At 46.2% G+C, this 18,130-nt stretch overlaps 1 protein-coding gene across 1 annotated transcript in view; it reads left to right on the top strand.

Moving 5' to 3' along the window:
• Positions 1–14,015, top strand: part of LOC133581462 (solute carrier family 22 member 13-like) — a 25,679-nt gene extending 11,664 nt beyond the window's left edge. Inside the window, exons 6-10 of the mRNA XM_061935481.1 lie at positions 1–64; positions 10,252–10,466; positions 10,555–10,663; positions 13,072–13,278; positions 13,732–14,015. The exon at positions 1–64 is cut by the window's left edge and continues 37 nt beyond it. Coding sequence (XP_061791465.1) covers positions 1–64; positions 10,252–10,466; positions 10,555–10,663; positions 13,072–13,278; positions 13,732–13,807 — 671 coding nt within the window. The 3' untranslated portion in view covers positions 13,808–14,015. The remainder of the gene's footprint in view (positions 65–10,251; positions 10,467–10,554; positions 10,664–13,071; positions 13,279–13,731) is intronic.
• Positions 14,016–18,130: the final 4,115 nt, after the last annotated feature.

The raw sequence follows: 18,130 nt of genomic DNA, 5'->3' as shown, positions 1-18,130 counted from the left end.
TGATGAGAATCATCTTTACCACAAATGTGCTGCTGAAATATTGGTTGATAGTGTCTTTTATCTGGTAAGTTGAGCACATTTTTGGAATCCATCCATTCACTTTTTTGTTTTGGTTTAACCTGCCTCTCAAGAATATACAACTACTGTCAGGTTCAAACACTGATGACATCTATTAAACAAGACAAGAGGCAAAGAATTAAACAGAGACAGAATTCAATTTGGACTCAATTTTGAGGAGAATCGTCTGGACACACTGTACCCTTGTACGGTATCTCCAGCACGCTCTGCCAAAAGATTGTTTGCCTCCTTCTTTTATTTTGGACCCTCCCCGACCACATGGCCACGGCTGTTTCCAAAGGACAAAGGTCGTACAAAAAGTTCACAGAAAAGGTCAGCTCAAAAAGAGTTCGGAAAATAGTTCAAAAAGAGGTCGTCTGGAAATTGGGCAGATCCTGTCATCTCTCTGCTTTGAAGTCCTTGGGCCAGAACAAAATCCTTCTGTTGATTACCATACATGAGAGAAAACAGAAAACAGAAAATCCTTCATGTGGCTCTCCTCCTTACACAGTGGAGTTTTACGAGCATTCTTCTTGGTAGGTTTCAAAGACAGCTTTTGTATTCTTACTTGACAGAACTCAATGTAACACAAAGTTTTTTGTGATGATTTAGAAACAATTATTCTAACAACTACCGTATTTTTCGGACTATAAAGCGCATTTAAAATCCTTTGTTTTCTCAAAAATCAACAGTGCGCCTTATAACCCGGTGCGCCTAACGTACGGAATAATTCTGGTTGTGCTTACGGACCTCGAAGCAAATTTATTTGGTACATGGTGAAATTATGGACAGAATTTCTAGGCGCAGTCAAGGCGTTGAGGGGATCTGGTTTGGTGGCTGCAGGATTAGGTCTCTGCTTTTTGCAGATGATGTGGTCCTGATGGCTTCATCTGGCCAGGATCTTCAGCTCTCACTGGATCGGTTCGCAGCTGAGTGTGAAGCGACTGGGATGGGAATCAGCACCTCCAAGTCAGAGTCCATGGTTCTCGCCCGGAAAAGGGTGGAGTGCCATCTCCGGGTTGGGGAAGAGATCTTGCCCCATGTAGAGGAGTTCAAGTACCTCGGAGTCTCGTTCACGAGTGAGGGAAGAGTGGATGGTGAGATCGACAGGCGGATCGGTGCGGCGTCTTCAGTAATGCGGACGCTGTATCGATCCGTTGTGTTGAAGAAGGAGCTGAGCCGGAAGGCAAAGCTCTCAATTTACCAGTCGATCTACGTTCCCATCCTCACCTATGGTCAGTGTTGTTACTGTAACGCCGTTAGTTTCGGCGGTAACTAGTAATCTAACGCGTTATTTTTTTATATTCAATAACTCAGTTACCGTTACTACATGATGCGTTACTGCATTATTTTACGTTACTTTTTATGTAGTATCGGCTAGAAACTGAGGATCTGAGTGTGTTTTATTCCAGCGAAGCAGAGACGTGCTTCTGATTCTTCCTCTGCGCTCTCTGTGTGTGCTTGTGACTGTGTGTCTGAGTGTGGGAAGGGGAGGGGAGGGGAGGGGAGGGGAGGGGGGTGCGCAATACAACCGTTGGCCAACAAAAAAGTAACCACAGAACACTATACGGCTATACGGTATAGTGTTCTGTGGTTACTTTTTGGTTGGCCAAGCGGACGTGACGACAGGCTGTCCCCACTCAGATCCGTAGAGACCGGGAGGGGGCGTGCCTTAAGTCCGGCTGGAAATCGGCAGAAATTTGGAGAATGGTTGTCCCAGGGAGAGGCAGTGAAATTCGGGAGGGTTGGCAAGTATGAGATATTCTCACTTCTTTTCTTTTGTCGAGCACAAAGAAAAGAACATTTTAGTTAAATGTAAGTTGTGTCTTGGATCAAAGATCCCGTCTACTGCCCAAAACAACAATTCAAATCTGCCTGGTTAGGCTCTGTGTATGTCACGTGTGCCTTCCTTAGGTGAAGCCAGCTTTACAGCTATGTTGTTGATTGATTGATTGATTGATTGAAACTTTTATTAGTAGATTGCACAGTACAGTACATATTCCGTACAATTGACCACTAAATGGTAACACCCAAATAAGTTTTTTAACTTGTTTAAGTCGGGGTCCAGATACAGATATCCATCCATCCATCCATCCATCCATCTTCTTCCGCTTATCCGAGGTCGGGTCGCGGGGGCAGCAGCCTAAGCAGGGAAACCCAGACTTCCCTCTCCCCAGCCACTTCGTCCAGCTCTTCCTGTGGGACCCCGAGGCGTTCCCAGGCCAGCCGGGAGACATAGTCATCCCAACGTGTCCTGGGTCTTCCCCGCGGCCTCCTACCGGTCGGACGTGCCCTAAACACCTCCCTAGGGAGGCGTTCGGGTGGCATCCTGACCAGATGCCCGAACCACCTCATCTGGCTCCTCTCGATGTGGAGGAGCAGCGGCTTTACTTTGAGCTCCTCCCGGATGGCAGAGCTTCTCACCCTATCTCTAAGGGAGAGACCCGCCACCCGGCGGAGAAAACTCATTTCGGCCGCTTGTACCCGTGATCTTGTCCTTTCGGTCATAACCCAAAGCTCATGACCATAGGTGAGGATGGGAACGTAGATCGACCGGTAAATTGAGAGCTTTGCCTTCCGGCTCAGCTCCTTCTTCACCACAACGGATCGATACAGCGTCCGCATTACTGAAGACGCCGCACCGATCCGCCTGTCGATCTCACGATCCACTCTTCCCTCACTCGTGAACAAGACTCCGAGGTACTTGAACTCCTCCACTTGGGGCAAGATCTCCTCCCCAACCCGGAGATGGCACTCCACCCTTTTCCGGGCGAGAACCATGGACTCGGACTTGGAGGTGCTGATTCTCATCCCAGTCGCTTCACACTCAGCTGCGAACCAATCCAGTGAGAGCTGAAGATCCTGGACAGATGAAGCCATCAGGACCACATCATCTGCAAAAAGCAGAGACCTAATCCTGCAGCCACCAAACAAGATCCCCTCAACGCCATGACTGCGCCTAGAAATTCTGTCCATAAAAGTTATGAACAGAATCGGTGACAAAGGGCAGCCTTGGCGGAGTCCAACCCTCACTGGAAACGTGTCCGACTTACTACCGGCAATGCGGACCAAGCTCTGGCACTGATCATACAGGGAGCGGACTGCCACAATCAGACAGTCCGATACCCCGTACTCTCTGAGCACTCCCCACAGGACTTCCCGAGGGACACGGTCGAATGCCTTCTCCAAGTCCACAAAACACATGTAGACTGGTTGGGCAAACTCCCATGCACCCTCAAGGACCCTGCCGAGAGTATAGAGCTGGTCCACAGTTCCACGACCAGGACGAAAACCACACTGTTCCTCCTGAATCCGAGGTTCGACTATCCGGCGTAGCCTCCTCTCCAGTACACCTGAATAGACCTTACCGGGAAGGCTGAGGAGTGTGATCCCACGATAGTTAGAACACACCCTCCGGTTCCCCTTCTTAAAGAGAGGAACCACCACCCCGGTCTGCCAATCCAGTGGTACCGCCCCCGATGTCCACGCGATGCTGCAGAGTCTTGTCAACCAAGACAGCCCCACAGCATCCAGAGCCTTAAGGAACTCCGGGCGGATCTCATCTACCCCCGGGGCCTTGCCACCAAGGAGCTTTTTAACTACCTCAGCAACCTCAGCCCCAGAAATAGGAGAGCCCACCACAGACTCCCCAGGCACTGCTTCCTCATAGGAAGACGTGTTGGTGGGATTGAGGAGGTCTTCGAAGTATTCCCTCCACCGATCCACAACATCCGCAGTCGAGGTCAGCAGAACACCATCCTCGCCATACACGGTGTTGATAGTGCACTGCTTTCCCTTCCTGAGGCGGCGGATGGTGGTCCAGAATTGCTTCGAAGCCGTCCGGAAGTCGTTTTCCATGGCCTCACCGAACTCCTCCCATGTCCGAGTTTTTGCCTCTGCGACCGCTGAAGCCGCACACCGCTTGGCCTGTCGGTACTTGTCCGCTGCCTCAGGAGTCCTATGAGCCAAAAGAACCCGATAGGACTCCTTCTTCAGCTTGACGGCATCCCTCACCGCCGGTGTCCACCAACGGGTTCTAGGATTACCGCCACGACAAGCACCAACTACCTTGCGGCCACAGCTCCAATCAGCCGCCTCGACAATAGAGGCGCGGAACATGGTCCATTCGGACTCAATGTCCAGCACCTCCCTCGTGACATGTTCAAAGTTCTTCCGGAGGTGGCAATTGAAACTCTCTCTGACAGGAGACTCTGCCAGACGTTCCCAGCAAACTCTCACAATGCGTTTGGGCCTGCCAGGTCTGTCCGGCATCCTCCCCCACCATCGCAGCCAACTCACCACCAGGTGGTGATCGGTAGAAAGCTCCGCCCCTCTCTTCACCCGAGTGTCCAAAACATGAGGCCGCAAATCCGATGACACAACTACAAAGTCGATCATGGAACTGCGGCCTAGGGTGTCCTGGTGCCAAGTGCACATATGGACACCCTTATGTTTGAACATGGTGTTCGTTATGGACAATCTGTGACGGGCACAAAAGTCCAATAACATAACACCGCTCGGGTTCAGATCCGGGAAGCCATTCTTCCCAATCACGCCTCTCCAGGTTTCACTGTCGCTGCCAACATGAGCATTGAAGTCCCCCAGTAGAACGAGGGAATCACCCGGGGGAGCACTCTCAAGTACTCCCTCGAGTGAATCCAAAAAGGGTGGGTACTCTGAGCTGCGGTTTGGCGCGTAAGCGCAAACCACAGTCAGGACCCGTTCCCCCACCCGAAGGCGGAGGGAAGCTACCCTCTCGTCCACCGGGTTGAACTCCAACGTACAGGCTCTGAGCCGGGGGGAAACAAGAATTGCCACCCCAGCCCGTCGCCTCTCACTGCCGGCAACGCCAGAGTGGAAGAGAGTCCAGCCCCTCTCGAGAGAACTGGTTCCAGAGCCCTTGCTGTGCGTCGAAGTGAGTCCGACTATATCTAGCCGGAACTTCTCCACCTCGCGCACTAGCTCAGGCTCCTTCCCCCCCAGCGAGGTGACGTTCCACGTCCCAAGAGCTAGCTTCTGTAGCCGAGGATCGGACCGCCAAGTGCCCTGCCCTCGGCTGCTGCCCAGCTCACAGGTTTGGTTGGTATCAACACTTCAGTCATCAACAATTGCATCATCAGAGAAATGGACATTGAAACAGTGTAGGACTGACTTGGTAGGATATGTACAGCAAGTAGTGGACACAGAGAGAGAGATCAGAAAGTATAAGAAAAAGTGTCTACATTTGATTATTTACAATCCGAAGAGGTATTATGTGGAAGGGAGGGTGTTAGTTTAGGGTTGTAGTTGCCTGGAGATGTTCTTTTAGTGCGGTTTTGAAGGACGATAGAGATGCCCTTTCTTTTACACCTGTTGGGAGTGCATTCCATATTGAAGTGGCATAGAAAGAGAATGAGTTAAGACCTTTATTAGTTCGGAATCTGGGTTTAACGTGGTTAGTGTTAGTGTTATTATGCTGTTTGTTACTTATGTATGTTATGTTGCAGCTATTTAAAATAGTTTTGTCAATTTGTTCTGGCCTGAAATAAATTGGCCCTTTGAAACATATCTTTGTCTTTGTGTGTTGTATGTAGAGCACATTGCTTAGCAGAGTTCAGTGATGCAAATGTATGTCAAGTTGATCAACAGATTGTATTATTCTCCAGTGCAATAACAGTACTAAAATGAAGGCTAAAAGGGCATTAATGGGAGCTTTAAAAAAAAAAAAGTAGAAGAAGTAACTAAATAGTTACTTTTCACAGTAACGCATTACTTTTTGGTGTAAGTAACTGAGTTAGTAACTGAGTTACTTTTGAAATAAAGTAACTAGTAACTGTAACTAGTTACTGTTTTTCCAGTAACTAACCCAACACTGCCTATGGTCATGAGCTTTGGGTTATGACCGAAAGGACAAGATCACGGGTACAAGCGGCCGAAATGAGTTTCCTCCGCCGGGTGGCGGGGCTCTCCCTTAGAGATAGGGTGAGAAGCTCTGCCATCCGGGGGGAGCTCAAAGTAAAGCCACTGCTCCTCCACATCGAGAGGAGCCAGATGAGGTGGTTCGGGCATCTGGCCAGGAGGCCACCCGAACGCCTCCCTAGGGAGGTGTTTAGGGCACGTTCGACCGGTAGGAGGCCACGGAGAAGACCCAGGACACGTTGGGAAGACTATCTCTCCCGGCTGGCCTGGGAATGCCTCGGGATCTCCCGGGAGGAGTTGGACGAAGTGGCTGGGGAGAGGGAAGTCTGGGCTTCCCTACTTAGGCTGCTGCCCCCGTGACCCGACCTCGGATAAGCAGAAGAAGATGGATGGATGGATGGACATGGTGAAATTATAAGTGTGACCAGTAGATGGCAGTCACACATAGGAGATACACTATATGGCCAAAAGTATTTGGCCTCCCATCCAAATGATCAGTCAGGTGTCCTAATCACTTGGCCCGGCCACAGGTGTATAAATTCAAGCACTTAGGCATGGAGACTGTTTCTACAAACATTTGTGAAAGAATGGGCCGCTCTCAGTGATTTCCAGCGTGGAACTGTCACAGGATGCCACCTGTGCAACAAATCCAGTCGCAAAGTTTCCTCGCTCCTAAATATTCCAAAGTCAACTGTCTGCTTTATTATAAAAAAAAATGGAAGAGTTTGGGAACAACAGCAAGTCAGCCACCAAGTGGTAAGCCACGTAAACTGACAGAGAGGGGTCAGCGGATGCTGAAGCGCATAGCGCAAAGACTTTCTGCACAGTCAGTTGCAACAGAGCTCCAAACGTCATGTGACCTTCCAATTAAGCCCACGTGCAGTACGCAGAGAGCTTCATGGAATGGGTTTCCATGGTCTAGCACAGGGGTCGGCAACCTTTACCAGTCAGGGTTTACCACATTTTGGATTGCATTGTGCCGAGTGTGACATTTGGTGGAGAAGGAATTATGGTGTGAGGTTGTTTTTCAGGAGTTGGGCTTGTCCCCTTAGTTCGAGTGAAAGGAACTTTGAAAGCTCCAGGATACCAAAGCATTTTGGACAATTCCATGCTCCGAACCTTGTGGGAACAGTTTGGAGCGGGCCCCTTCCCCTTCCAACATGACTGTGCACCAGTGCACAAAGCAAGATCCATAAAGACATAGATGCCAGAGTCTGGTGTAGATGAACTTGACTGGCCTCCACAGAGTCCTGACCTGAATCCGACAGAACACCTCTGGGATGAATTAGAACGAAGACTGAGAGCCAGGCCTTTTCGACCAACATCAGTGTGTGACCTCACCAATGCGCTTTTGGAAGAATGGTGGAAAATTCCTATAAACACACTCCACAACCTTGTGGACAGCCTTCCCAGGAGAGTTGAAGCTGTAATAACTGCAAAAGGTCATCATGTTGAACCTTATGGGTTCATATGTGAGTCAAGGCAGGTGGCCAAATACTTTTGGAGACACCCACCCTATAGCCAGTTGCAGTGACTATCTGCACATTTTGGGTGAATCTGAATTGTTTCTTGCCTACGCCGTTTTCTGGATGTGGACGCAGGAACCTACTGGTAATCTCTGGAATTGTGAAGTTTTGGCAGGACACAGGTCTTATACAAGACCAGATGTTTCAAAAGATTAGGTCAATGTGACCCACAGCTGAGTATTCTGGGACACATTCATTCTCCGATCGGTACGGCACTCAAAAGATCACCGTGGATCTAAAATGACTGATAAGTTACGATTGTTACCTCTGGCTCAACTCTGTTTACCATGATAGTCTAGTAAAATCAATCAATCAATCAATGTTTACTTATATAGCCCTAAATCACAAGTGTCTCGAAGGGCTGCACAAGCCACAACGACATCCTCGGCTCAGATCCCACATCAGGGCAAGGAAAAACTCAACCCAATGGGACAATGAGAAACCTTGGAGGGGGCCGCAGATGTGGGGACCCCCCTGGGCGACCGGTGTAATGGACGTCAAGTGGATCTAGCATAATATTGTGAGAGTTCAGTCCATAGTGGATCTAACATAATAGTGATAGTCCAGTCCATAGTGGATCTAACATAATAGTGAGAGTCCAGTCCATAGTGGATCTAACATAATAGTGATAGTCCAGTCCATAGTGGATCTAACATAATAGTGAGAGTCCAGTCCATAGTGGATCTAACATAATATTGTGAGAGTCCAGTCCAAAGTGGATATAACATAATAGTGAGAGTCCAGTCCATAGTGGATCTAACATGATATTGAGAGTCCAGTCCATAGTGGATCTAACATAATAGTGTGAGAGTCCAGTCCATAGTGGATCTAACATAATAGTGTGAGAGTCCAGTCCATAATGGATCTAACATAATAGTGTGAGAGTCCAGTCCATAGTGAATCTAACATAATAGTTGTCACGATTTAACAAGCTGGCGGACCCAAAAGCAGACAAGAGAGGCAGATAAAAAGTCCAAAGGGTTTAATTTAGGCAGATGAGGGAGGAGGGAAAGGCGTCGTTGGCTGTAGTGGAGGTGTCTGGCAGGCAGGCAGGGTTAGAGGAGGTCGGCACTAGAGGCAGAGGAAAACAATGGTGAGGCGAGGAATAAGCTACCAGGAGCAAAGGCACAAACAAAAGATCAACAAGATTGTCAAAATGCTGCGAGAACTGGCGAGAAGCGTTACCACTTGGAGAGCTGTGAAACGATCTGGCAGCGTTGTGTGAGGAGGCCAGGGCTTTTGTGGAGTGGAGGTGATTAGCTGATGGCAGGCAGGTGAGTAGGCTGATCAGCGCCAGGTGTGCCAGACTGGGAAGCCAGGAACCCAAACTCCACCCACACATGACCACACCCAGACAGACGACACATACACACAAGACACTGCAGGGACTGTGACAATAGTGAGAGTCCAGTCCATAGTGGATCTAACATAATAGTGTGAGAGTCCAGTCCATAGTGGATCTAACATAATAGTGAGAGTCCAGTCCATAGTGGATCCAACATAATAGTGAGAGTCCAGTCCATAGTGGATCTAACATAATAGTCAGAGTCCAGTCCATAGTGGATCTAAACATAATAGTGAGAGTCCAGTCCATAGTGGATCTAACATAATAGTGAGAGTCCAGTCCATAGTGGATCTAACATAATAGTGAGAGTCCAGTCCATAGTGGATCTAACATAATAGTGAGAGTCCAGTCCATAGTGGATCTAACATAATAGTGAAAGTCCAGTCCATAGTGGATGTAACATAATAGTGAGAGTGCAGTCCATAGTGGATTTAACATAGTAGTGTGAGAGTCCAGTCCATAGTGGATCTAACATAATAGAGTGAGAGTCCAGTCCATAGTGGATCTAACATAATAGTGAGAGTCCAGTCCATAGTGGATCTAACATAATAGTGAGAGTCCAGTCCATAGTGGATTTAACATAGTAGTGTGAGAGTCCAGTCCATAGTGGATCTAACATAATAGAGTGAGAGTCCAGTCCATAGTGGATTTAACATACTAGTGTGACAGTCCAGTCCGTAGGGATCTAACATAATAGAGTGAGAGTCCAGTCCATAGCGGATTTAACATAATGGTGTGAGAGTCCAGTCCATAGTGAATCTAACATAATAGTGAGAGTCCAGTCCATAGTGGATCTAACATAATAGTGAGAGTCCAGTCCATAGTGGATCTAACATAATAGTGAGAGTCCAGTCCATAGTGGGGTCAGCAGGAGACCATCCCGAGCGGAGACAGGTCAGCAGCGCAGAGACGTCCCCAACCAATGCACAGACGAGCGGTCCACCCCGGGTCCTGACTTTGGACAGCCAGTGCTTCATCCGTGGCCATCACTGGGGATTAAGCGCCGATCTGTTTGTTGGTATCATGATCCGACCCTATTCCATTCGTAAATGACATTTTCACTTTGGCATCCATTCTCATGGTCCTAAAGACACTGATCTGAACAGGTGACAATGACAATGTCCCCTTGGTGGGGTCAAACGTCCCCTAGTTTCTACTGCCCAATATTACAGTGACTGCACGGTCCGTACAAATGAAAACCAAAAACTGTGAGGGACACAATCAAATGTTTTCTAAGTCCACAAAACACATGTGGACTGTTGGGTATACTTCCATGTATACTCCAGTACATAGTCTAGATCTGGGCCAGTGTTTCCACAACCAAATGATATTTTCTACTGAAAAGCATTCTGTCTACCTTGTTGGACTGTCATAGCCAAGTCTTGACCATTATTTCTCTGTTACCACCCCCCCCCCCCTCCTAAGGTTTTCCGTCAATATAGGCTACTTTAGTCTTCTCCTCAATGTGGGTGCGTATGGCCTGAACATCTTCCTGAATCAATTCCTGTTTGGGGTCTCGGAATTACCCGCACACCTCCTCTGCATCTGGATTTTGGAATTATGGGGAAGGAAATTGTCCCTGGTTTTAACCCTTTTCGCAAGCGGGGTCGTTTGCCTGCTAACACTGGCATTCTCACAAGGTGACATCCTCTTATTCCAAAAAATATATATACTTTTTACGTGTTGGTATCAGGTCTTCAGTTCATTGTACATGAACTCTCATTCCAGGCGATGTGGTTGCGGTTTCCGTTTTGGTCACCACAGGGAAGTTCTTCTTCACCTGGGCTAGATCAGTGTGTATGGTGTACACTCACGAGCTGTTTCCCACCTCAGTCAGGTAAGCCAGTGTTTCTTAACCATAGGGCTGTTGAACTCATTGTAATACACTTTTCCACCACTTGTGGGTAATGACAATATCACACAGAAGAGCTGAAGTCATAGAGAAGTTTCTTAAGCACAACAATGATGACTGAAGTGGTGGAGCTGTATTTAATTTTATTGCGTTTATTTTGGTTAGCAGTATGTTTGGAAGAGAAAAGGTGAGGCCGTTAATCCCAGGAACACCATGCCGGTGGTGGTAGTGTTATGCTCTGGGCCTGTTTTTCTGCCAATGGAACTGGTGCTTTACAGAGCCTAAATGGGACAATGAAAAAGGAGGATTACCTACAAATTCTTCAGGACTCCTCATCTGGCTCCTCTCGATGTGGAGGAGCAGTGGCTTTACTTTGAGCTCCCCCCGGATGGCAGAGCTTCTCACCCTATCTCTAAGGGAGAGCCACGCCACCCGGCGGAGGAAACTCATTTCGGCCGCTTGTACCCGTGATCTTGTCCTTTCAGTCATAACCCAAAGCTCATGACCATAGGTGAGGATGGGAACGTAGATCGACTGGTAAATTGAGAGCTTTGCCTTCCGGCTCAGCTCCTTCTTCACCACAACGGATTGATACAGCGTCCGCATTACTGAAGACGCCGCACCGATCCGCCTGTCGATCTCACCATCCACTCTTCCCTCACTCGTGAACAAGACTCCGAGGTACTTGAACTCCTCTACATGGGGCAAGACCTCTTCCCCAACTCGGAGATGGCATTCCACCCTTTTCCGGGCGAGAACCATGGACTCTGACTTGGAGGTGCTGATTCCCATCACATTCGCTTCACACTCAGCTGCGAACCGATCCAGTGAGAGCTGAAGATCCTGGCCAGATGAAGCCATCAGGACCACATCATCTGCAAAAAGCAGAGACCTAATTCTGCAGCCACCAAACCAGATCCCCTCAACTCCTTGACTGCGCCTAGAAATTCTGTCCATAATTTCACCATGTACCAAATAAATTTGCTTCGAGGTCCGTAAGCACAACCAGAATTATTCTGTACATTAGGCGCACCGGGTTATAAGGCGCATTGTCGATTTTTGAGAAAACAAAGGATTTTAAATGTGCTTTATAGTCCGAAAAATACGGTAGTTGTTAGAATAACAACTAAAATCATCAGCCCGGAGGTTGGGTCTTGGGCGCGGTCGGGTGTTCAAACGGTACAATCACCCCAAACACACGTCAAAAGTTGTAAAGGGATAGCTAAATAATAATAATAATAATAATGGATTTTATTTGCAAAAGCACTTTACATTGAGCAAACAACCTCAAAGTGCTACAGTGTATTAACAAAAAAAAAGATAATAAAAAATATAATAAAAACTAGAACAGCCTAAGAGCTAGAACGAGCACGCATATATCTAAAAAAAAAGGTTTTTTTAAAAAGAAGGGTTTTTAAGCCTTCCACAGTCTGCAGTGCCCTCAGGTGGTCAGGGAGAGTGTTCCACAGACAGGGAAAGGCGGAGCAGAAAGCCCGGTCTCCCATCTCCCATTAAATAAGGCTAGAATGAAGGTTTTAGAATGGCCTTCCCAAAGTCCTGACTTAAACGTGTGGACAATGCTGAAGAAACAAGTCCATGTAAGAAAACCAACACATTTAGCTGAATTTCAACAATTTTGTCAAGAGGAGTGGTCAGAAATTCAAGCAGAAGCTTGTGGATGGCTACCAAAAGCGCCTTATTGCAGTGAAACTTGCCAAGGGCCCATAATAAATTCATAAAAGAACCAAACTTCATGAATGCTTTTTGTGACCAACAAGTATGTGCTCCAATCACTCTATCACAAAAAAATAAGAGTTGTAGAAATGATTGGAAACTCAAGACAGCCATGACATGATGTTCTTTACAATTGCGACTGTAAGCCTTGATAATAATCTTTGTGATCAACACATGCTTTCATATCATTTGCCAAAGTTTATCCTGTAAGAAGGTTAGACGTAATCATTGAATATGATTTAAAATCAAGACTAGGATTACTAATTCAGTGTTAAAATTTGAGTAATCGCCAGGAAACATGTTAAGCAACTTGTCCATTGTTACCGCTTGTCCTGTTCTGGATCACGAGGAATCTGGAGCCTATCCCAGTTGACTCTTTGTGTAGCCAAGTCATCTTAAGGCATACCCCTCGTACATTAAAGACGAGCAACTGAACCCCACATGAGCAAGCACTTGGTGATAGATGCAAGGGGAAGAAAATCTTTAACGGAACTCTGTGGGGCATCTATCTGTCTTGGCCGGTTGGGTTGAGACGGCGAGACACAGCGAGAGAAAACCGCATCAAAGGGTCTCAGAAAACCTGTCTAATTAATAACCTCTTAGTCTTAATTGTGTACGTTATGGCAGATTCTGTGCTTCTGACATGCATTTCTCCCCAGGCAAACGGCTGTCAGCATGGTGTCTTTGGTCTCCAGAGTAGGCGGGCTGCTCGCTCCACCACTCAACTTGTTGGCCTTCTATCACTGGTCCTTACCCATCGTTGTCTTCAGCAGCCTTGCGTTGCTAAGTGGAGCTTTTGTCATCTTCCTTCCTGAAACCAGAAGCCAAGAACTGCCCGATTCTTCCAAGGAGGTCCAGGGCAACGGGTAAGCCAACATGTTGCAGGCATCAAATTCCAAATGAGCTAATATTTGCAAAAAAATAACAGTTTACCAGTTCAAACGTTAAATATCTTGTCTTTGCAGTCTATTCAATTGAATATAAGTTGAAAAGGATTAGCAAATCATTATATTCTGTTTTTATTAACCATTGACACAACGTGACAACTTCACTGGTTTGGGAGTTTGTATATATATATATATATATATATATATATATATATATATATATATATATATATATATATATATATATATCCCTCCAAATATTTTCTATGGAGTTGAGATCTGGAGACATTCAAAACCAGCCCCAAAAACACGACAAATAAAATCACCATTTCCTTATCCCATTCCGTGTGTTTTCTGAAAGCTTCATTAAAATGGGAAGCTTATAGTAACCTAAAGGAACGTTGATGATATTTTTGTTGGTTGTCTTTACAGAAATATGATCAGCACCAAAAGCGGAAGTGTCGCCAAGCAGACTGAACTCGACGGCAAAAAATCCACCAAATTTTAGTTTGCATCGTCTGACTTTTGATGTGTGTCTACAAGTTGTACAGTAACAGGATGAGATTGGTCTCAGTCTTGAGAATCATTCAACTTGTTTTTCCCTTTTTTTTCAGTACCTTCTTTTGCAGTATATTTGATTCGTATTTACTTTTGTAACCAGCCTGATTAATTATCCTGTTGAATTTTATGTAGGTTACATAAAATTATTGAATACGTTTCAAATCAAGCGTAAAATTACTAATTACAACACCAGTGAAGTTGGCATGTTGTGTAAATGGTAAATACAAACAGAATACAATGATTTGCAAATCCTTTTCAACTTATATTCAATTGAAACGGGGCGGGGGGGGGGGGGGGGGGGGCTCACATTCACAAGTTAGCATTCACAAGCCTGATGGCCTGTGGGTAGAAACTGTTTGTCAGTCTCGTAGTCCTGGATTTCAGGCTCCTGTATCGTCTGCCTGATGGTAGGAGGCTGAAGAGACTGTGCACTGTCCTTTATGATGTTGTGTGCTCTCCTGGTGGCCCTGGTAGAGTACATGTCCTGTAGTGAGGGGAAGGCTGCTCCTGATATGTACTGAGCAGTTTTAATCACTCGCTGGAGTGCCTTCCTGTCCTTAGCAGTGCAGTTTCCATACCAGACCGTGATTGAGCTGGTAAGGGCACTCTCAACCGTACTTCTTTAGAAGTTGCTGAGAATTTTGTGTGGCATGCCAAATTTTCTCAGCCTTCTTAGGAAGTACAGTCGCTGCTGGGCTTTCTTTATTGTTTGTTGGGTGTTGTGATCCCAGGTGAGGTCCTCGCTGATGTGGGTCCCGAGGAATTTAAAGGTTTTCACCCTGTCCACCTTTGTCCCCCCCTATGTACAGAGGTGTGTACTGTGCACTCCTTCTCCGTGGGTCAATAATCATCAGAGAGCTTAAGGAGACACCTTTCGTCAAAAATGATTTACGACCTTGGTGTCAAAGGTCAAAGGGGGGTGGGGTTATGGAAAGGTCAGAGGGAGGGGGGAGTATGGGGGGAGGGGGGTGAGTGTACCTTACGTCAAAATGAGATTTAGGACCCTAGAAGAGGAGGTGGGGTTATGGAAAGGTCAGAGGGATGCGGAAGTAAGGGGGTGAGTATAACTTTAGTCAAAACGAGATTTATGGCCCTGGAAGAGCGGAAGAGGCTAAAAAATATGAAATTAATAGGTATTAGGAACATGAATGGGTTATTGATGAATATGAATGACATTTGACCGACATTTCCCCAACACATACACACACACACACACACATATATATATATATATATATATATATATGTGAATGGGGTTGGTTCTCGTCCGGAAAAGGGTGGAATGCCATCTTCCAGTTGGGGAGGAGACCCTGCCCCAAGTGGAGGAGTTCAAGTACCTCGGAGTCTTGTTCACGAGTGAAGGAAGAGTGGATCGTGAGATCGACAGGCAGATCGGTGCGGCATCTTCAGTTATGCGGACGCTGTATCGATCCGTTATGGTGAAGAAGGAGCTGAGCCGGAAGGCAAAGCTCTCAATTTACCGGTCGATCTACGTTCCCATCCTCACCTATGGTCATGAGCTTTGGGTTATGACCGAAAGGACAAGATCACGGGTACAAGCGGCCCAAAGGAGTTTCCTACGCCGGGTGGCAGGGCTCTCCCTTAGAGATAGGGTGAGAAGCTCTGTCATCCGGGGGGAGCTCAAAGTAAAGCCGCTGCTCCTCCACATCGAGAGGAGCCAGATGAGGTGGTTCGGGCATCTGGTCAGGATGCCACCCGATCGCCTCCCTCGGGAGGTGTTTAGGGCACGTCCGACCGGTAGGAGGCCGCGGGGAAGACCCAGGACACGTTGGGAAGACTATGTCTCCTAGCTGGCCTGGGAACGCCTCTGGGTCCCACAGGAAGAGCTGGACGAAGTGGCTGGGGAGAGGGAAGTCTGGGCTTCCCTGCTTAGGCTGCTGCCCCCGCGACCCGACCTCGGATAAGCGGAAGAAGATGGATGGATGGATGGATGGAGGATCATATCAGTTCAATTTTTAACTTCTTTACTTAATCCATTCCGTAATTTAATTTTACATACTGATATGCTAAAAGTTTTAAGTGTTGTACGTGCATATAAATGTTTAAAATTTTTTTTAAGGTTATATTTATCCTTTTTTTTTGTTGAGAAGAATTGTTGTACGTTCTTGGGTAGCAGGTTATAGTCTGCTTTGTACATTATTTTAGGTGTTTGCAAATTCGATATGTCGGGGAATATCAATATTTTTGACTTAATAAATAAAGGGTTTGTATGTTTTCTATATCAAACATTATGTATTCTTTTAACAGGTCTTTTTTTTTGTAACACAGTTTGTGAATGTAGCGCACATTTGTAGTTATTTCCCTCTCGCACACACACACACACACACACGCACACACACACACACACACACACACAGCAAATGGTTGATATGCGCGCGGTTTAATTGTTGTTGTTTGAAACATTACACGTTTACGAGCGTCTAAAAGAGACAGACAGAGACAGATTTAATGTGGGAGTCTGATTTTGCTGACAAAAACCAAATGTTATTTTCTTGAGAAAGCAAAAGGTCTTTTAGATTAGGTACTCAACAAACATATTTAAAGGCGGGAAAAAATTCTGGTAGAGCACACTCTTCAGAGGGCTTTGAGAATGAGGGGTAATTAATTATTTTTTTTTACTGATTGTAATATATCTGTTTAGAGTTTATATAATAAGTATTTATTCTAAATAAAAGCAGTTAACCACCGCGCCGAAATTCGCTTTTTCACAATCACAGTTTGGTGAGTCAAATGATTTTCATTTTACAAGAAAAAACATTCAATATATATATATATATATAGATATATATATATATATTTACTTACAGATGTTTCTTTTACGCCTCTGGCACGCTGGTCGGCCTTAACCGAGCGTTCGACGTCATCGGACCTCCCGCTAAAGCGTTCCGAGGACGTCTACATTGAAGACCTGCTCGCGGAGGAGGAGGAGGAGGAAGCTTTAACCCCGCAAAAGAGTCCAGCCATTGAAGAATTGTTCCGGGACAAGATTGTCGAAAAAGACGTCAAATGTCCCGCCATTGAAGACTTGCTCACGGAGGATGCGGAGGTTTTTTTTCCCCGCTAAAGAGGCCAGACGAGGCCGCCGACGGAGGCGTCGAAGACTCGCTCGCGGTGGAAGAGGAGGCTTTTCTCCCGGCAAAGACTCCCGACATCGAAAAAGACGGCGAAAGTCCTAAATGTAACTGCTGTAAGTTATTTTTGCTTTCTGTATGTTTTTCCTAAAAGCGTCGGAGTTTTGAGGAGATCCTCACACTAGACCATTCTCTGCCCAAATGAATTTTGCGCGCTAGAGAAGTAGGCGGGGTCTGATTCCGAAGGTGGGGGTTTGTTTCCGGGTGCGATTGTGAGAGTGTTGAGTGAAAACTACAGCGCCACATGCGGTTAAAGTCGTTCATGTTTGTTTTTGTTTTTTTGTTTTTTTTTTATTTTTTTTTTACAGGCGGTAAGAAGAAGCGGAAGAGGAAGAGTCGAGAGCCGAGCAGACTGAAGCAAAAAAGACAACGGATCAAACAAAACTACAAGATACTGGCTTGGACCTTTGAGATGATGTCTGACATTGTTTAATACATGCTTGATTGACGGCGTGGCAAAGTTGGTAGAGTGGCCGTGCCAGCAATCGGAGGGTTGCTGGTTACTGGGGTTCAATCCCCACTTTCTACCATCCTAGTCACGTCCGTTGTGTCCATGGGCAAGACACTTCACCCCTTGCTCCTGATGGCTGCTGGTTAGCGCCTTGCATGGCAGCTCCCGCCATCAGTGTGTGAATGTGTGTGTGAATGGATGAATGTGGAAATAATGTCAAAGCGCTTTGAGTACCTTGAAGGTAGAAAAGCGCTATACAAGTATAACCCATTTATCATTATATAACTGCTTTATTGAATTTTTTTTTTTTTTTTTTTTTTTTTTAGAGAAATAGAATGGCTGAGGAAAAATTTGTAGTTACGCCCGAATTAGTGGAGGATGACGGAGAAATAGAAAATGAAAACGTTCCTAATCGTCATTTAGAATCAAATAACCAAGCAGAATGTGATTCAGACTTTTTTCATTCTTTACACAGTGCGCTTTATCGTCTAAACTGGAAATCAAACTATGACCCATCTTTGCAAGATACTCATAACGGATTACATTTAAACACAAACACAGACGCACACACGCAGCAGCAGAGGCCAACTCGTGACCATCCAAATTTAAATGATACCCAGAGAGGCGAGGGTTTAAATGTCTTGAGACGTGAAGTGTTTAACAATGT

This window comes from Nerophis lumbriciformis, linkage group LG03, assembly GCF_033978685.3.
Source record: "Nerophis lumbriciformis linkage group LG03, RoL_Nlum_v2.1, whole genome shotgun sequence".
NCBI classification, from domain to species: domain Eukaryota; kingdom Metazoa; phylum Chordata; class Actinopteri; order Syngnathiformes; family Syngnathidae; genus Nerophis; species Nerophis lumbriciformis.
The sequence above is the reverse complement of the archived record's forward strand: the minus strand, read 5'-3'. Positions and strand labels throughout refer to the sequence as shown.